Below are 20,913 nucleotides of genomic sequence, written 5' to 3' on the forward strand. Positions count from 1 at the left end.
GATAACGCCCTCCAGGGGAGATATCTTCTGTGAATGGGCCATTGAGTGTCACTGCAGGACTGATAAAATTCCATCATCCCATTGTGGGATGCTCTGCCCATGTGGAGGATCCAAGCATTCCTACCTGGATATAAGCTGAGGCTTTCAACACCAGGAGCATCTTGCCTACTGGATTCCCAGAGGACAAGAGCTCCATAACCACCACTGGACCTTCAGGGGAAGACCAGACCCTTCTGCAGGATCCCTGCTTTGAGAGAGTCACGTTCATCACTCCAACAGGACTGCAGCCACCATTAAATGTGACTGCTGCCAACACCCTGACCAACAGGGTGTCAGGTTATATCCTGACTCTCTCAGTTTAAGGCAGTGTTTCTGTATCATTGCCTTGATCTAAATTTTCTTATTAAATTGAAAATCTGGTTTAGACCCTCCCCAGGTTTGCCTTAAAACCAGTATAAAAGACAACGTGCGCACCACTTGTTTTCTTCCCTAAAAAGGATTTCCTATTTCCAAACCTTGACTCAATGAAGGAGGAGGCTGTGAGGAAGAGGAAAGAGCCCTGGGATACCCAGGCAGGTGAGGAGGAAGTCAGTGCCCTTTTCCCCCTCTCTCCTGCTCCAGCTCTCAGCCCAGCACAGCCCCTGGCTGCAGGACAACCCCGGTGCCAACCCCGACTGGCTGGGAATGCACTGGAGGGATCTCCTTCCCCTTCCCTCTGGCATGGAGGCAAATCCCATCCTCTCCTTGTCCTTCCTCCCCCAGGGAAGGAACTGAGGATGGAGACCAGGGAGGAAAAATGTCCATGGAAATACCTTGTGAAAGAGGCCATTTTGAACGACTCTAGTGCACAGGAATCCAACAGGGAAGAAAAACCTCAGACATCCCCCATAAGAAGGGGCTCCAAACCCAGCCCAGGGTGCTCTGAGGAAGAACGACCTACCCTGTACCAGGAAGGTGGACAGAGCTTCAGCCAGAGCTCAGAGCTGGTGGCCCAGGAGCAGCTTCATGATGGGGAGAAGTCCCACAAGTGCTTGGAGTGTGGGAAGAGCTTCAGCGGAGCAGCATCCTGATCAGCCACCAGATGATTCACACAGGGGAATGGCCATACGAGTGTGGGGAGTGTGGGAAGGGCTTCAGCCACAGATCCACCCTTGTGACCCACCAACGCATCCACACGGGAGAGAAGCCCTACGAGTGTCCCGAGTGCCAGAAGAGGTTTCAGAGCAGCTCTCACCTCCTCCGCCACCAGCGAATTCACACAGATGTGAGGCCCTTCCTCTGCCCCGACTGTGGGAAGGGCTTCAAGCGCGGCTCCCACCTCATCATCCACCAGTGCATCCACACTGGAGAGAGGCCCTACTGTTGTGGTGTGTTGCAATGTCCTGTTTTACCTTCTCCCTTCCCCCTCGCCCCTCGCTGAGTGTGCCCTGTCAATCAGGCTAACATACCAGCAAGGCGTCGTGTGATTGGTCCCTCAGGCCTGGGGGACATTGGCCCGTATAGGTGTCCCTAGTCCCTTGAGACCCTGCCCCTTCACCTGGTTGGTGGCTCACCTGTCCCCTCCCCTTCTCCTGCCCTGAGCTTAAAAGGTTAATGAGACCATGTGGCCTCCATTCTGTTGGAGGAATTGCCCCAGCTCAGACCTCTGTACCCGTGGAATAAACATCTGGATATAACCCGCCAGCAGAATCCACTCCTTCTTCTCTTCACCATCGCCAGAAGCTCTCTCCCCTGAGGCAAACGGAGTCCTGACAAGCCTGGACTTGCGTCTGTGCCCCGCTGCACTCTCCAGCAGCCAAGGTATCTCTGGGGTAAAACACCCCAGTGCTGCCTTTGGCCCAGCAGCGAGGGTCAGAACTGGCCCAGGCACCATCTAACTGGTTATATTGGGATTCTTATTCCAATACCCTACAAGTGTCCCCAGTGTGGGAAGAGGTTTCAGACCAGCTCCAGTCTACTCCTGCATGAGCGCACTCACACGGATGAGAGGCCCTTCCACTGCCCCGACTGCGGGAAGGGATTCAAGCACAACTCCACCCTCGTCACCCACCGGCGCCTCTATGCTGGGGAGAGGCCCTACGAGTTTCCCCAGTGTGGGAAGAGCTTCACCAGCAGCTCTCCCTTGACCAGACACCAACGGAGGCACCAGTAAGGGAAGCCCGGGAAATGCTCCAATTGCAGGAAGAGCTTCCTGCACCACTCCAGCTTCATCCCCCATGGGAGGATCCACGTTGGGCACAGCCCTGGTGACCCACATTCAGTGATCTGTGCTGGGAGGACACCTGGCTGGTTATCCTTTTGGTTTGGCCCTAATTTCCCCTTGATTTTTCTTTATCACTTAAAACCACCTGAAATAGGACTAAAAAGAAAGAAATTTATCATAAATATATAAAGTTCCATCAGTTAACAATTACTTGACCAGGAATTTATGGGTTTGGGACATATTCTGGAAGATTTGTGGATTCTTGGGGCATTTCAGCAAATGTTCTCCATATCCTTGCACTCCAGAATTCAAGACAGGTTGGTATGTCACCTCAAAATGATTCAATCCCATTGAAAACACCTCAATTTTACCCCAAAATTGCTCAATCCATGTAAATACGCCTTATTCTCACCAAAGAAAACTCAGTCCCATGCCAAATCTACTTGATTCCACAGTCTCCAGGGTGAAATGGGATTGGAAGGAGACTGGGAGAAGTGGGATCCAAATTTGAGGGTGTGGGATTGAGAATGTGTAGGTCTGGGTGCATGTGATCTATTTTGATAGTAAATGAAACTTTCAGAACTATTGATTTCTGTCCCACTCCTTTTCAGTCAGTTCTGGTCTGTTTTTCAGAGTGCCACCTTCCCAGCTTATTGTGTTTGTGTCCTCCTTTCTCTCCTGCCTCTCTTTGCCTGCTCTGTTTCTCTTTCAGTGACTCTCTTGACCCAGGGCAGATCCCACCAACGACCCTGCCCTGATTTAATTCCCAATCCAGGAGCTACAACAACCGTGGATGAAGTTATGAAGGCTGGCAGTGAAATGTCACTGTAAGATCTTGCTCCACTTGGCCTTTGGCTCCTTCTTAAGAGCTTTGCCTCCCAGGGGAGGAAAATCTTTTCCTGGCTGGGAACTGCCATTCCAGCCCCTGGGACGGGGTGCCGTGGATCTCAGAGGGGCATTCCCGAGGCTCCCAGGGAGCTGCTCCTGCTGTTGCTCCCAAGGAGCTGTGCAGGGCCAGGGCACAAGGTCCAGCAGCTCTGTTGGTTCTGCAGTGCCACAACGGCCCCTGGTTCCATGAGTTTCCCTACAGCCAACAGCAATTCCTTGGCTCCCATGATGCCCTGCTGTGTCACCATGGATATTTGGTGCCATGAAGTTCTTCAGTGTCACAATGGCCTCTCTCACTCCATGAGCTTCCACAGTGTCCAAATGGCCTCCTTGGATGGGCAGTGTCACCATGGACCATTGGCTCCATGCAGTCCCACTGGGTCACCATGGACACCTTGGTTCCATGAGGTTCTGGGAGTGTCTCCATGGTCTTCTTGGACCGACAGTGTCACAATGGACCACTGGATCCATTTGGCACTGCTGTGTCACCATGGCCCCTTGGTTCCATGGACCCCAGGGTCACAACTGACTCCTTGCTTCCATGTCACCCCCTCAGTGTCCATATGGCCCCTTCGTTCCATGAGGAACACAAAAGTTTTGTAGAAAAATTGAGCAGATCCTGCTGAAAACACCTCGGAATATCTGTTTGCATTCCAAGAGAGGTTAAAGGTGAGGATGGCACCAGCAGCTTCCATCTGCAACAGAGATCCAGGGAAAGGACAGGGATAGAGAATTCAGCTGGGAGACTCAGAGAATTCTGCTTCCAGAGATCATTTCTGCTCACACTGTCATTTGGAGAAAGGTGACACCATTCCAGGCAGCCTGGACTGAGCAGGTGGTTCCTGAGTGGGGTTTGTTGTTCAGGAAACCTGCTCAGGCTTTTCCATTCTTTCCTTCCCAACAGGAAAACTTCTCCTGGGCCTATGTGCAGGCAGAGCCCTGAGGAGAGAAGTGGGACATGGTGCAATGGGCTGGGACATGAAGCTGCAGAGCTCAGGGGACAAGGTTCTGCTGCAGGGCACAGGGATGTCAGTGCCAGGTGGGCCAATGTCAGACATGGTGAGGCTGGGGGTGAGGAGCAGCTTGTCCAAACAGGGTCAGCCCTCAAGGAGCTCATTCTTTTCCATGCACAGACCTCCTAAGGAGACATTCAGCATCAATATAATCTAGGGAATGCTTCTATCAGCTCTTCTCTGAAATGGAAAATAAAAAAAGATTAATTTAGTAAACAAATAAAAGTCATGAGGTGCACTTGAAAGTCTTCGTCCTTAACAGAACTCCAAACTGACTCCAATCAGCTGTTCAAGTACTGGAGAGTTCAAGACCATTGAAGGAAGACAAAGAGCCACCAAGGGCTTTTTGTATTTTATTGAGCCCCAGGGTGGATTTGGGGCTGAGTCCAACACCCTCAGGCGCTGAGAGGAGGCTGAAGAAGCTGCTCAAGGGATCAGCAGCAAAAGTCCAAGTCCCTTGGAGCATCACTGGGCCCCACTGAGGGCAGGGACTGCCAACGGCTGCCCAGGCCTGGTGAGAGCAGATCCTTGAGGCCAGGATTGCAGGCAGCCAAAGGCTCAGAACAGGGAACTGCAATGCTGAGCAAGGCCTGGGCTGGCTGGGGGAAGCAGAAAGGCCAAGCCCTGAGCCCAGCCTGGGACAGCAGGGCCTGTTCCTCACGGGTGGCTCGGGGCTGTTTGTGGGGCAGTGGGATGTGAGGGGCAGCAAGGACAAATGTCATAAACCTGTGTGACACTGCAGATCCTCATGGAACCAAAGAGCCAGTGGGACACAGTGGGAAGTTGTGGAACCAAGGGGATCATTGTGGCACTGTTGGGGCCCATGGAAGCAAGGGGCCAGTGGGACACTGTGGGGCCTCATGGAAACAAGAGACCATTGTGAGCCTGCAGGGCTGGAACACCCCAGAACACTGAAATGCTGGGGGTAACCAAAGGTTCCTTGACTTGAGTTTGGTGCACAGGAGAAACACCAACCAGATATTCTCAACACAGACAGATGCTAAAGAATACTCTTAATAGCAAGGGATCCACAAGGATCATCAAGTCCAGCTCTTAAGTGAATGGCCCACTCAGGAATTGAACCCACAGCCTCAGTGATACCAGCACCATGCCCTAACCAACTGAGCTAAGAGGTCAAAATTACACAAAATTTTACTGGCAAAATAGAGACAATCAAGGAACTTGGGCTAAGCATTTAATACAACATCCACTTCAACATAAAACTCTTATCAAAGCATTACTGTCATTTACTTAGCCCATTTAACCTAAAAACATTTCCCCTTAAGATGTCAAGTTAGCCAAAAATATTCCAGGTAAGTAGGATTAGAAGAAGAAATAGAGAACAGAAAGACAGAAGATCTACAGAGAGACACCCACATAGGTGCCAAGTGCTGGGATTCCAGCATTGCCAAAGAGGAACCCCATTAGAAGGCAGGATCCAGACCACAGGCTGGCCTCGTGCTCCGGCTTTTAGCCCCCTGGGCCTTCATGGGCCTGCCCCTGGGGTGGGACTGCCAGTCACTTGCCCAGTCAGAGTCAGAGTAGCACCAGCTCTGCCTGTTGTATTATTGATTGGCAGCTCTGCCAATCAGCAGAAAGTTGTAGCATTGTGTGTGTTTTATATGGGTTTATTGTAAAGTTGGTTAGTTTTTATAAGCTAAGATTTTTGTTTGACCCTCAAGTCCCCCCACGTTCTCCCTCCTAATGGTTTGTTCCTCCCACCTGTTACCTGTCAATCATTGTAACCATCCCCTTTATGTCGAGAATCTTTTATGTCAATCATCCCTCACCTAGCATATGATTTTTCTCCCAAGCCTCTTCCCTCCCCTTGGCCCTTCCTATTGGTTTAGTTGTGTCTCTCGCTCCTCCCCTGGGCTTTGTTCATTGGTCCCTCGTGTCTCCTTCCATTACCCCCTTCCCCTTTTTAAATGCCTCCCTAACGGCTTTTTCCTGACACCATCACTGGCCCCGCCTGGGTCAAATAAAGCGCCATGGCATCCACACGCATGTCCGCTCCTTCATTCCTTTACCACAGTTCTTCGCAGTCCTGCTCTCACCTGCATCACCACGCCGCAGACAGAGCCACTACTCGGGATTCTCATGGAGAACCTGGGAGTGGCAGGACTCGTAGTCTCCACCAGTCACTCCGAGAGTGGCTAACCAACCCGTCAGCTCCAGTGGCCACAGAAGCAAGTCTGTGAAAGTTACCACTCCTCCTGCTGTGTGATTGACAGCTCTGCCAGGGTTGGGGGCGGGGCTCTGTCCCACCACAAACCAAGGCCCGCCCCAGCCCTGGCCCCACACGGGCATTCCGAGCATCCCAAGGTGTCTCGGGACATTGATCTCATCCAGCCTCTGATAGCGACCACGGTGACATTACAGAATCTCATGGAACCATAGGTCAGTTGTGACAATGGAGATCCAAGAAAACTATGGTGAGACTGAGGAATCCAGGAATCACGGAATCAAGGAAACCATTGTGCAAATCATGGGCCCTATGGAAGCAAGGATCAATGATCAAACTGAGGTTTGATTGTGATTGATTTAAAATAGAAACAAGGAGCCATTGTTTCACAGCAGGTCTGCGTGAAATGGACCTTTGTGACTCTGTTGGGGCTCATGAAACCAAGAAGCCATTGTGACATTGCAAGACTTCATGCAATCAAGGAGAATACAGTATGGGGTGGTAGTATGGGGACCCATGAAATCAAGGGAGCATGGAACAGGTCTGCCTGCTTTGGCCTCCTGGGGACTGTCTGAGCGGTCCCCCTGAATTTGACACGCCAAGGGCCACTTCTCATCTGACTGTGAAGCACTGGGGCTCTGGGTTTTCCTTTCTGTGGAAAAGAACAGTCTTTCTTGTCTAGGCTCCAATGGCCAAAATTAGGATTCAACCTCTAAAATTCCCTATATCCAAGGGTTGCTCCCAAACAAAATTTGCCAATACAATCAATTGTGGCTAGCCTCAGCCTCTCGGGACTGCCTCTCATATGACCTGGGGCTCGGTTCTTTCCTTCCTATGGAGACCACTTTGACACTGCGGGACATTTTTGAGCAAAAGGGCATTGTTACACTGTAGGAACTTGTGGAACCACGGGGATCATTGTGACACTGCGGAGCACCATGGAGCCAAGGACATCTTTGTGTCTCTCTTGGGCTACATGGTCCCAAGGGCCCAGTGTGAAGCAGCAGGGCTTTGTGGAACCAAGAGGCCATTGCTGCATTTCAGGGCCTCGTGGAGCCAAAGGGCCATTGTGATCCTGCAGGGCGCTGTGGATCCATGGAGAACATTGTGGCATTGCAAGGCCCCACGGAATCATGGAGACCATTGTGACACTGTGGGGCCCCATGGAACCAAAGGAACATTGTGACCCTGCAGGGTCCCATGCTTCCATGAGGCTATTCTCACACTATGGGAAGTTGTGGAATCAAGGGAATCATTCTTGTACTACTGAGCCCCAATGGAACCAAGGGGCAATGGTGACACAGCAGGGCTTCATGGAACCCAAAGGCCATTAGGACACTGTGGGGCCTTGTGGAACTATGGAGAGTATTAAGATCCTTAAGGACTTGACTAAGCAAGGGGCCATTATGACACCTTAGGGCATCATGGAAGCAAGAAAACCATTGTGACACTGCAGGGCCCTGTGGAGCCAAGGGAACATGAAATAGGTGTGGCTGCCTTGGTTTCCCTGGGGTCACCTGACAGGTTTGGCTGACCTTTGAATGTGGAAGGCCACTCCCATCTGCCCCTGAAACACTGGGGCTCTGGGCTCTTCAAAAGAACTGTCCCTTTTTTCCAGGTATCCATGGCCAAAATTTGGATTCCACCTCCAAATTTCTGTGTATGCAAGGATTGCTGCCAGACAAGTCGCCAGGACAGACAAGTCTGGCTGGTCTTTGACTCCTGAGGGGCAGCACTTACCTGTTTTCCAAACACTGGAAAGGGCTCTCTGCTTTTCTTTTTATGAAGAAACCCCTATCCCTCTTCTCCAGGCACAAATGTTTTAAATTAGGACTCCACATTCATATTTCAAATATCCATGAGTTGCTCCAAGCAAACCTGCCAGGACAGACAGGTCTTGCCTTGGCCTCTGGTGGTGGCTGTTCATCAGCTCCTGAAACATGGGGGCTCTGTGGTTTCCTTCCTATAGAGACCAATGTGACATTTGGGAGCCTTGTGAAATGAAGGGGCCATTGTGACACTGCAGAGCACCGTGGATCCACTGTGGACACTGTGGAGCCTCGTGGAAGCCAGGACATCTTTGTGGCTCTGTTGGTCTGCATGGTCCCAAGGCACCAGAGTAAAGCAGCGATATGGGAGTTAGCCCAGCTGTAACTCAGAGTCAGTCAGATTTTACCCCAGAAGTATTGGGCGTGATTTTAAGCCCTGGGAATCATTTGTTTAACTTAGGGTGAGTTTGAGAGTTCCCCCATAAGCCTTTAGTGTTGTTATGCTAAGTTGTCCAAGTTCTCCTCCTCTATTGGTTACTTGTGTCCCCTATATGGTTATTGTTCTAGAGTGTTCTACCCTCAAGTTTATATATTGTTTCTTCGCCTTTACCTCAGGTCTTTGAATCCCACCCCTTGTACTGTGCTGGACTTCTCCATGTTTATTGTTTTTCACCCTGCTATTAAAGTTTTTTTTGACAACTCCATTGATCCTGCTTGTAGGATCACTGGGGACTAGGACGGTTGGGACGGACAGAGACAAGAGATGTCTGAAGCCAGGTCTCGGAACTTGTGGTTTATTGCAAAGGGTGTGGGTGCAGGGGCCTTGTTTGGAGCTGCCAGCCACAGCGCAGAGCAGGCCCAAAAGAGGAGCTCGAAAGAGGCGCCAAAAATGGATGCCAGAAAGAGGAGGGGCGTTCCTGTTACAATACAATAAATCTTCTGTGCTGCATATTCTAATTTTCACTAAACAATATAATACAAGATACAAATCTTATAGCATTTATATACAGCCTATAAGAATGATTACATGACCATACTGTGTTTTATTTTAAACCCTGAAAAGTACTCTTTGGACCCCTTCCGCATAGCTAGTAGGGTCTGCTCTGACCCTTGAACTTGTCTGCAAGCAGAGGGTATTGTTTCATCAAAAGAAGATTACCTTCAGCCAGCCATACCATTTTTTTCCAGTTGTTCAGTAACTAAGGCTTGGTATCTCAAAGCTTGCTTTCATTTCAATCTCACTTATAGTTTCCATATTCTCAAAATGTATTGCCAGGCAATAATATTTATAAGTGTTTCCTGTTTCATCTTCCCCAGCATCTGATCCTTTTCATTTTAACCACGCTTGCCCTGAAGTTGGGGAACCAGAAAGGTTTGCTACAGCCACCCTCATTGTGACTTTTGGCACCTGAACAGGGACCCTGACATTTGTGCTGTTCTTTGTATGACAAATCATGTCAGCTGGGGTTAGCTGATGGATAGGCCAGCGCTCCCTGGGATTTTGGGTTCTGTCAGGCCAGCAGATTCATCATTATTTCGAGGGACCTTTGCCAGGATTCACAGGGAACAATAACAGTTTCTCCTGCCTAGGATTGCAGGTAGGTTTGGGGAAATGCAGGACAATTATTGCCCATTTTGCTACTGTATTTTTACAATACGCATCCACATCCCATAACTGATTTGGGGTGTTCCAGTGGCTGTTCCACCTAAGGTGGAGAAAGAGGAAAATGGGCAGCCAGATGTCCAAAGTAGAAAGGTGTGTATACAGATGTTTTAAGTTAATTCTCACTGATCATGACAAAATAACTGCAAAGAAAAAATTAAAATCAATCTTGAGGTGGATGGTTAAAAATTTTCCAGATGCCCCTGAGCCTGACCGTCCTCCCTCCATCTTGGCTCCTCCACTTCCTGCTACCACAACCTTCTCTTTCCACCCTGAATGAACCTCCAGACTCCACCCCCATGACTGCAGGCTACGCCTCCATTTTCAATCATTCCACCTTCCACCTTCACTCTGGGCCATGCTTCCAGAAGGCCAGCCTGGAAGTATGCCATCCTAAATCCAGGCCCCTCCTCCCCAATACCTGAAAAAATAGCAGTGCCCCTTGCCTCACCCTCTGGCAACAATATAACCCCACAGGTCAAAGATACTACGCCTAATGGTCAGACTATTTCTAATCTGAATGTTTCTGCTCCAAGTTATTCTTCCTCCCCAGAAGACAGTTTGGACTCCTCAGAGCCACCTCACTCTTCAACCCCAGAAGATCCCTAGGAAAGGAACGAGACTGGCAAATAGTCTCAAAATTCCTCATTGTCGCTGTATGTTATGAAAGAAGGGGGCAGAATCCCAGGTATCAGCCATTGGTTTACAATGAAATCACAGATCTGTGTAGGGCAGCTAAAGACCATAGGAGGGACCAACCTTGTTTTAATGGCCTAATGAGGGCCATGTTTACAGCATGTATCTTAACCCACTAAGATTTAAAATATATTATGACCATGTTGTTGTCACCTACAGAATACACCCTGTGGGAAGGGGGATGGAAGTATATACTAAATCAATTAATAGCAATGACTATGTTAATAATGAGGCAAAGGCAGAATTGACAATGAACCATCAAGCTGGAGAAGGACAACACAGCCAACAAGATGATCAAGCAGCAGGTATGCCCAGAGAAGTATTGGATGATATCAAAGAGATAGCTTTGAAAGCTTTAATCCAGGTGTCAGATGGTAGCACCCCCAATTTGGACTGCCTTGGGTGGCTGCAGCTAAAGCTTTAAGACCATTAGACCATCTTGGGTGCCTCTTAAGTAAGCAAACCAATGCTACCTCCCTCACAATGAGTGGCCTGCTCTCAGACATAGAGACCATCAGACATGCCACCTTGCAGAACAGCGATAGAGTTTTTACTCTGGGCACATGGGCATGGCTGTGTAGACTCTGAGGGCATGTGTTGCATGAACCTCTCCAGCCACAGCAAGTCAATCCACAAGAGCATTCAGGTACTGAAGGAAGGGTTCAAGAAGCTTCAAGTGGAAAACAAGGACTGGTTCAATAAACTCTTCCAATCCAAGGGACTAAAAGGTTGGATGATGTCTAGCTGAAAGAGGACTATTAATTCTCTTAGTGGTTGTTGCTGTATTGTTAATTGTCCCATGTTTGTTTGGATGCTTTTAGAAAGACTTACAAAATTCTTTCAGTTCCATATTTGTTGTAAAAGAGAAAGAGGGAAGATACCCAACAAAGGATCTTCATGGAGGCCTTGGACAAGAGAACTGGAGGTCAGGATGGCACAAAAACCTCTCAGACACTCAATTTTGGAAGGAAATTCCTTAAAAGTACCTAAAAGTATACTAAAATCTATAAAGTACCTTAAAAACCTTTAGTATCTCAAGGCATTAATGAGCCCCACTCAGTGTAAGTACAAAGCTCTCCAGGGACTCATTCAGACAGATAATTGGGGCAATGATTGCACAATCCTCTCACACAGTGTGTATCAAAAGGGAAATACCAAGTACCTTAAAAAAACTGAAGTACCCTGTAGTATTAATGAGCCCCACTGAGTGTTGTTACTGACAAAGCCTCTCCAGGGACTAATTACAGCAGATAATTGGAGGCCATGATTGCACAAACCTCTCAGAGACTCCAAAGCAAAAGCAAAACCCAAAGTCCTTTCAAAAACCTGCAGTCCCTACAGGGAGCATTCAGGAGCCCCCAGGGCCATTCCTGAGCAAGGCTCTCCAGGGACTCCTTCCAGCAGATCCTTGAGGCCAATGGGATGTGGGCTAGGGGGGAATGATGAGGGCAGGACAAGGGGCTGACAGTGCCCAGCTTGGCTGGGGCTGTGCCAGGAGGCCCCAGAGCCTCAGAACAAGGTGTCTCCTCACAACCCTTGGTGGCACAGACCCTGCTGTGCCCCAGGGCACCAAGACTTGACTTCTCTTTGTCCCCACCTGGCATCACTGCCTCCAGTTCTCTGCTCTGCCTGGGGACATTTTCTCATTTGTGCTCCTCAGTGGGACCCATTAAAACTCCAGAAAGATGGAGTTGGATTCTGACTTGGAGTTCTGGAGAGGTTTCTTCAGCTCCCGCTCAGGGACTGATGTTCAGGGCCTGAGCACAAAGCCCCAGAGGCTCATTAAAGTCCTTGTGCTGTGTCTGTGCTGCTGAGCTGGGCTGGGCTCCTGGCACAGAGGCAGCTCCTGGTAACCAAGAAGAGTTTCAAAAGCACATTTCTCTTGATGAGCAGCTCTTCTGCCAGCCCAGCAGGGCTGGGGCACTGCCTGCAGCCACCCCAGGCACAGCACAGAGGCACAGAGAGCTTCAATCAGTCAGAGCTGGGAAGGGGCTGAGAAGTGCCTGGGGCACAATCACTGCCAGCCCTTGGCACAGGAACCTCTGGCTGCAGGACAATGCAGCTGCAGCTCCTGGAGCCATCTCCTAAAGCTGGAACATCCCAAAGCCTGCAGACCCTGTGAGTACATTCTCTGATTGTCTCTTGTGCAGAGCAGCCAGGGGTGCCCAGGGCTGTCGTGCAGAGCAGGGTCCTGCAGCCCAGGGCGCTGTGCTGGGGCAGGGACTCTGCTGCCTGCCAGGGACAGCTCTCAGCCAGCCCTGGCAGCTGCTCCCAGCACTGGGGGACAAGGTCTGGGTGGGAGGAGACAGCTGGTCAGGCTTGGAAGTGTTCTCCTTGTGTGGGGAGGATGCTGCATTGTTCAGGACTGCTCCCAGCATGAAATTATCTGTAGAATATTTCCAAGTAGGTTATACAAGGAGCACAGCAAGGCTGGGGCTGCATAAAATGGAAAATCTTGCTTTTTTTAATCTACTGCTCTCTGTTGCCAGGATGAAAAATTGCACATTGATATTAATCTCTCAGTTAAGGTTGAGAAAAAAAAGCTTTTTCTCAGATCTTACTAAGCCAGGCACTGACAGAAACCTGCACAGGGCCCACTAGAAGCTGCATCAATTTTGCTTTTTCAGCCTCCTCAGGGTTGCTCTGATAGAGCCATCAGAGTCTAGAGAGCCAGAGCTGTCCCTGGGCAGTGCCTGAGCGGGGAGGGGTCTGCAGGGCAGAGCTGAGCCCCCAGGGCTGGGCTGGGCTCTGGCAGCACTGGCAGGGCCCAGCCCTGGGCACAGGGAGCAGCTGCTGGCAGGGACAGCTCCAGGCAGCAGAGCCCTGGGCAGGCAGTGGTGGGAAAGTGCCCCCAGGCTGTGCTGGGATATTTAAAGTCCTCTCCAAACCCAAATTCTCTGTGATTGCTTTTCTTACAGATCCCCATGCCAAGGCACAGTAAATGTACAACAGCAGCTCCATCAGGCACTTCCTCCTGCTGGCATTGGCAGACACGCGGCAGCTGCAGCTCCTGCACTTCTGCCTCTTGCTGGGCATCTCCCTGGCTGCCCTCCTGGGCAACGGCCTCATCATCAGCGCCGTAGCCTGCGGCCACCACCTGCACACGCCCATGTTCTTCTTCCTGCTCAACCTGGCCCTCAGCGACCTGGGCTCCATCTGCACCACTGTCCCCAAAGCCATGCACAATTCCCTCTGGGACATCAGGAACATCTCCAACACAGGATGTGCTGCTCAGCTCTTTTTCTTTCTCTTCTTTATTGTAGCAGAGCTTTCCCTCCTGACCGTCATGTGCTACGACCGCTATGTGTCCATCTGTAAACCCCTGCACTATGGGATCCTCCTGGGCAGCAGAGCTTGTGCCCACATGGCAGCAGCTGCCTGGGCCAGTGCCTTTCTCAATGCTCTCATGCACACAGCCAATACATTTTCCCTGCCCCTGTGCCATGGCAATGCCCTGGGCCAGTTCTGTGAAATCCCACAGATCCTCAAGCTCTCCTGCTCACACTCCAACCTCAAGGAACTTTGGCTCATTGCTGTTAGTTCCTGTTTGGTATTGGGTTGTTTTGTGTTCATTGTTTTCTCCTATGTGCAGATCTTCAGGGCTGTGCTGAGGATCCCCTCTGAGCAGGGACGGCACAAAGCCTTTTCCACCTGCTTCCCTCACCTTACAGTCGTCTTCCTGTTTGTTAGCACTGCCATATTTGCCCACCTGAAGCCTTCCTCCATCTCCTCCCCAGCTCTGGACATGGCCCTGTCAGTTCTCTACTCAGTGGTGCCTCCAGCCCTTAACCCCCTCATCTACAGCCTGAGGAACAAGGACCTCAGTGCTGCAGTGAGGAGACTGATGATTGGATGGTATCACAAACATTAAACTGCTGGCCAATTTCTACAAATCACTTGTAATAAAAGTTAACTTTGATAATTCTTGTTGTTTTAATTTTGAAAATTTTTGTCTGTGTTTTAGTTTTATAATCTTCTCCACAAAGATATGCCAATGTTTGTGCCTTTTCTCATTTTGCTTCTCTCCACATTCCCTGTGGCCACAGACTGTGTCAATGAGGGGCTGCATTCTTGGTGGCTTTAAAGGAACTAAAAGATCTCCCAGCAAAGTTTTCTGCAGAGATGCCCTTGTGTTGCCTTCTCTTGCGCTGCAGCAGCAATGTCTGTGTGCAGAGCTGGGGGCAGATCAGTGCTGGCCCAGCAGCTGTGCCCAGCAGCAGCAGCACTTGGTGTTGCAAGTGCTGCTGCCGTGGCCCTGCCCCGCTGCCCTGGTGGCCCTGGTGTTGCTGCAGGGCCTGAGTGCTCTCGGGGCCAGGCACAGCCCTGGGGGTGGCAGTGCCGGGGCTGCAGCAGGGACAGGCCATGGGCACTACTGGGGCAGCGCTGACGCCTCAGGCCAGGCCCTGGGGGCTCCAGGCTCCTTGCCCAGGCTCTCTCAAGAACACACCCAGGCCAATGCTCAGCACAGAAACCCCTGTGAGCAGCCGCAGTCTGGCCATGGGCAGGCTGGGGACAAACAGCATGGCTGGGGCTCTGCAAGGGCCCTGGGGCAGATGGGAAGGAGCAGCAGAGCAGGGGCTGATCCATCCCCAGTGCGCTGCACAGCCCAGGGCAGCGTCCCAGAGCATCCTCATGGAGCTGCAAACAACATCCCCCCTCTGCAGCCCTGGCCTCTCCCCCAGCTCACACAGGTGCCCCATCCTTGCAGGCACAGACACGGCAGCACTGGCTCAGCAGCCCCTGTTTGCATTGCACACAGCAGGGGGAGCACCCCCATGCTGTTGGTGTGGGGACATGAACCTGAGGGAGCACAAATGCCATCAGCCCCTGGGGCCAGCAAGGGCTGGGGGACACCAGGGAAACCACTCAGCTTTGTCCTGGCCTCTGCAGTCAGCCAGAAAGTTTGTTCCCATTGGCTGGGAGTTTCCTGTCCCACTGCAGACTCTTGCTCAGAGCCAGGGCTGCCTGGCAGCCACCCTCAAACTGCCCTGAGCATTTCCTTTCCATTACCTTTGCTTTCTTTACTTTTCCCTGGAACAAATTTGATCTTTTTGCTCATCACAGGGGGCCCAGAACTGGACACAGCACTCGAGGTGCTGCCCAACCAGTGCGGAGCACATGGGAAGAATCCCTGCCCTGCTCCTGCTGGCCACACCCTCCTGATCCAGGCCAGGAGCCATTGGCCTACTTGCCCACCTGGGCACACTGATGCCTCATGTCCAGCCTGCTGTCTATCAGTCCCTGTTTGTCCCTTTCTGCCTGGCTGCTGTCCAGCCCCTCTGTCCCCAGCCTGTAGCACTCTGGCCAAAGTGCAGGACCCCGGACTTGGACTTGTTAAACCACACTTTGTGTGATCTGGGCCCTGGATCCAGCCTGTGCAGAGCCCTGTGCAGAGCCCTCCTGCCCTCCAGCAGATCCACACTCACACTCAGCTTGGTGTCTTCTGCAAAGATGTCCTTGTTTCCATGCGGCCCCTCAGAGTCACAATGGCCTCTTCGTAATATCAGGCCCTGCACCTGATGTCCACCTGACAAGGACACCTGTCACACTGGTGTCCTTGGATCCATGAGACCGTGCAGAGCAACAATGGTCTCCTTGGTTCCATGGGGCCCAAAATGTGACAATGTTCTTCTTGGTTCCATGGGGCTTCACAGTGTCACAATGTACTCATTGGTGCTGCAGTTTCACAGTGGCCCCTTGTTTCCATGAGGTCCCACACTGTCACAATGCCCCTATGGTTATAGGTCCCACACTGTCACCATGGTCTCTGGAGTTCCACAAGTCCCCTCAGTGTCACAATGGACTCCTTGTTTCCACGAGGCCCCACAGTGTCACAATGTTCTTCCAGATCCCTTGAGGCCCCATCCTGTCACAGTGGTCCCTTGGTTACACAGCATCCTGCAGTGTCACAATGTCCCCTTGGTTCCATGAGGTCCCTCAGTGTAAGAACGGCCCCTTGGTTCCACTCGGCTTTGGAGTCTCCCAATGGTCTCCTTGGTTTTGCAGTGTCAAAATGGTGAAACCCCTTGGTTACACAAGGCTCTACACTGTCATAATGGCCTCTGTGGTTCCATGAGGACCCAGAGTGTCACGATGCACTCCCTGCTTCCATTTGGCTCCAGAGCACCACAATGGACCCCTGGTTCTGTGGGGCTGCAGGGTGTCACCATGGTCCTCTCAGTTCCACGAGGCCCTGCAGTGTCACAATGGCCCCAGAGTGTCCCAAATATCACAGAATAACAAAATTAAATAGGCTGGATAAAACCTTTGGGATCATCAAGCCCAACCATTGCCCTAATACTGCCTTGTCACCCAGACCATGCCACTAAGTGCCACTGGGGAGGGACAATGACTCTGCCACCTCCCCCCTGGCCAGCCCATTCCAATGCCCACTCACCCTTTCTGTGAAGAACTTCTTTCTACTCTCCAGCCTGGGCCTCCCCTGGTGCACCTTAAGGCTGTGTCTTCTTTACCTGCCCTCCAGGAGATCCACACTCACACCCAGCTTGGTGCCGTCTGCAATTTGTGAATGGTGGACTCGACCCCCTGACCCAGATCATCAGTGAAGATATTAAACAGGACTGGGCCCAGCAGAGATCCCTGGGGGACACCACCAGTGCCTGGACACCAGCTGGGTGCAGCACCATCCCCACCACTCTCTGGGCCCAGCCTCCAGCCAGCTCTTAAATCTCCCAGCCGGGAGGGAACCTGCCCAAGCTGTGGGCTGCAGCTTTTCCAGAGAATGCTGTCAGAGACAGTGTCAAAGGCTTTGCTGAATTCCAGGCACACAACATCCACAGCCTTTCCTGCATCCACAGGTGGGTCACCAGCTCATAAAAGGAGACCAGCTTGGTCAGGAAGGGCCTGCCACCCCTAAATCCACGCTGGCTGACTCTGATCCATTGGCCATCCCATGGGTGCCCTGTGATGGCACTCAAGGTGATCTGTTCCATAACCTTGCCGGGCACCCAGCTCAGGCTGACAGGCCTGGAGTTCCCCAGATCCTCCTTCCAGCCCTTCTTGGGGATGGCTCACACTGGCACCTCCAGTCCTCTGGGACCTCCCTGCTGAGCCAGCACTGATGGTAAATGATGTAGGGCAGCTTGGGGAGCTCATCCACAGCTCCCTCATCCCCCTGGGATGGATTCCATCCAATCCCATACACCTGTGAGCATCTGAGTGGCTCAGCAGGTCACCAACTGCTTCCTCCTGGATTACAGGGGCTGTTCTGCTCCCTGTGCCCATCCACCAGCTCAGGAGAACACTTGTCCTGAGGACAACCTGCCCCAATATTGAAGAGTGAGGCAAATAAGGTGTTAAGCAGTTCAGCCATTTAATTATCTTTAGTCACTATCTTCTCCACTGCATCCAATAAAGAGTAGAGGTTCTCCTTCTCCCTCCTTTTGCTAAAACTTTTTTATACAAACTTTTTTTTTTTTAGAGGATGGGTCAGGTTAAGTTTTGTTTGAGCTTTCACCACTCTAATGTTCTTTCTGATAACCTAAAGACATCCTTAAACACTTCCTGCAATGCCAGTCCTTTTTTCCCCTGAGTTCCCACAAAAGCTCCATACCCAGCCAGGCCAGTCATTTTGCTCTCTAGCTCATCTTTTGCTTCACTGGGACAGGCTGCTCCTTCCCCCTTAAGATTACTTTCTTGAAATGTGTCCATCCTTCCTGGACCCCTTGGTTTTAAAGGGCTGTTTCCTTTAAAAAAAATCAGTACCTGATTTGGTACTCCCCAAATCAGCATCCTAAACAGGCCAAAGTCTGCCTTTCCTAATTCCAGTGCAGAAGTTTTGTTGCTGCCCCCGCTTCTTTCACAGAACATTGAAAACTTGATTATTTCATGGTCACTGTGCCCCAGACAGCCTCCGAGCCCCACATCTGCCACCAGCCCTTCTCTGTTTGTGAACAGCAGGAGACAGAGCTTTCCTTGGCAGTGGGAGTGTTACCAAAAATTTAATAAAACAGATAACTCCTTAACCCCAATGCAGCATTAAGGAGCAGCATTCTTTATTCAGCTGGATGCACGGGGGGTAGCTCCTCCCAAAGCCCTGCAGGCTGAGTACAGGATATTTTTTGTTAATTTTCTGTATTTTGCACACATATTCATTGATTTTCTCAGACTAAACATAAATATGATAATGGTTTCCCCAAAATCATTAACATATTTCCCTTCCCCTTTACCCATGCATTCTTCTGTCCTGGAGGTCTCTCTTGTGGTCCCTGGTGGTTGTGGACCCCAATGTTTCAGTGGGCCTGGCTGTGACATTGTTTCCTGGGGTGACGTTATGATGCTTGTATCCCCATTCATATGTCACAAGGGTTGCAGGAGAAGAGAGAGGCAAAAATGTTGATCCATGATCAGAAGGCTTGATTTAATATTTTATGATATATATACTACACTATAACTCTACTAAAATTAATAGAAGAAAAAGGTTCTCAGAAGGCTATCTAAGCGAAGAATAGAAAAAGAAAAAATTAATAACAAAGATCTGTGTCTCAGAGAGAGAGCGAGAGCCAGCTCTGCCATGACTGGTCAGTAAATCCAAACATCCACAGGAGACCAATCACGGATCCACCTGTTGCATTGCACAGCAGCAGATAACCATTGTTTACACTTTATTTCTGAAACTTCTCAACTTCAGCTGGAAAAAACCTAACGAAAGGATTTTAATGAAAAGATGTCTGTGACACCTGGCTGAGCTGGCAGGACACTGAGGCTGGTGAACTTCCAGTTCCCCTTCTTACACAATGGGCATTGTGTGGTTTCCATAGGTCTGGGGTTTTGGAGAAAAAGCTCCAAGTGTCAGCAAACCTGGTGTACACAATTGATCATCTGGTAACATGAGGTCACAGAGTGGGTTATGCGAGGTCATCAAGAACTATGACATCATAAAACTGTGTCTGTGACATCACATGGCAGAGGTCTGACATCACAGAGTTGGCTGTGACATCAGAGACTAACTGTGTGACATTAGAAAATGGGCTGTGACATCACAGTGCAGTCTGAGACATCCCAGAGGGGCTGTGTGACATCCCGGCAGGGCTGTGTCAGGTCACTGGGTTGGTCACTCTGCCCCAGCTCCCCCTCACAGTTTCTCCCAAAAGTCAAATGCTGTTCAATGCCCAGCGGGGTCCATGTCCCCCGGGATCCCCCCAGCCCAGCTGGAGCCACAGCCTCCACCAAAGGATGTTCCACAGGATCCACCCCAGAGCCTGACAGGGGACAAGGGGCCAGGGATGTGTGACCAGGACATCAAGGACATGGATTATCCAGGTCACTGTGGCATGGATTGGGTTCCCATGAGCAGGAAAGATGTCTGGCAGCTGGAGCAGGGTCTGGGAAGGGCCTCCAAGGTGGGGCTGTGAGCGGAGGCTGAGGGAGCTGGGCTTGTCCAGCCTGGAGCAGGGAAGGCTGAGGGGCTCCTCATCCCAGCCTGGCAGTGCCAGCGAGGTGGGGATGGAGAACACAGAGCCAGGCTCTTCACAGGGGGCTGGTGGGAGACAGTGGTGGGAAGGGTTGGATGACAAAAGTGTTCAAAAAGGGGAGGGGGTAGGGACAAAGTGTGATTGATTCTCAGCCATGAGGAGTTTTGATTTTCATATCTGTTCAAAATGCATTAGAAGGTGGTGGGGGCCAATATAAATTGGACATTGCTGATATCAGCCTAAACTGGAAAAGACAACTGAACTGGACAAAACAGTTCTCTCTTCATTGTTTTCAATATGGTACATTCATTTTGAATAGACTTCTGCAATGTGACTAATTAACCTCTGAAGAATTAAAAACTTGAATGATTCCCAGAGACTTGTCTTGTTTTGGTATTCTGAACAAATATTTATGAGCTTTTCTAACTGAATTCCTGAACTGAGAAGCTCAAGAACAAAGAGGCCTCTGGAGAAGTAAAATTCATCATCGGCCTCCAAGTGGCTGAGGATCCATCCCCATTAGAGCAGCAATGAACAGAAATGGGCACAGCTTTGTGGCTGCCCCAGCCTTGGCATGGGCCCTGGGCTGGAGCAGGAGCAGCTCTTGAAGGCCCCAAGGCCGGGGCTCTTCTGCTGCCCTGGGCAGATGGGATGGCAGCAGGGGCTGCAGAGCTCTCAGCACCTCAGCCTGAGGGGAGCAGGGCAGCCAGGGAGCCTCCTTTGGCCTTGGCCAAGCTCCTTCCCCCATGGCTGGGGCTGAGTCCTGTGGCAGCTGAAGCTGCTGCTGTGCCCTTGCCAGGGGCTGAGGCCGTGGGGCAGGGCCCAGAGCAGCCTGGCCTGAGCAGAGCTGTGGGGCCAGAGCTGGCTGGGCTGGGCTGGGGAGAGGCCCTTGGTGCTGCCCAGAGCTCAGGGCAGCTGGCAGAGCTTGCAGGGAGCTGGGCTGGGCTCAGAGAGCCTGGCCCAGAAACCATCAGTGTCCATCTCAGCCTTGCTGAGCGTGCAGGGGCTGGACTCAGGCCAGGCCTTGTGGGGCAGGGCCAGCACCTGTGCAAGGCATTGCAA

The 20,913-nt window shown here is 51.1% G+C and overlaps 1 protein-coding gene and 1 long non-coding RNA gene across 2 annotated transcripts in view; both read left to right on the forward strand.

The window, feature by feature from the left end:
• The window catches only part of LOC141727740 (uncharacterized), a 572,619-nt gene that overhangs the window by 150,786 nt on the left and 400,920 nt on the right, over positions 1–20,913 (forward strand). The window lies entirely within an intron of this gene.
• Positions 6,518–14,288, forward strand: LOC141727757 (olfactory receptor 14J1-like). Its single transcript, XM_074534041.1, has 2 exons — positions 6,518–6,539; positions 13,681–14,288. Exons 1-2 carry the CDS (start codon positions 6,518–6,520, stop codon positions 14,286–14,288), a joined length of 630 nt encoding a protein of 209 aa, XP_074390142.1.

This window comes from Zonotrichia albicollis, unplaced genomic scaffold (genome assembly GCF_047830755.1).
Source record: "Zonotrichia albicollis isolate bZonAlb1 unplaced genomic scaffold, bZonAlb1.hap1 Scaffold_254, whole genome shotgun sequence".
Classification (NCBI taxonomy): Eukaryota; Metazoa; Chordata; class Aves; order Passeriformes; family Passerellidae; genus Zonotrichia; species Zonotrichia albicollis.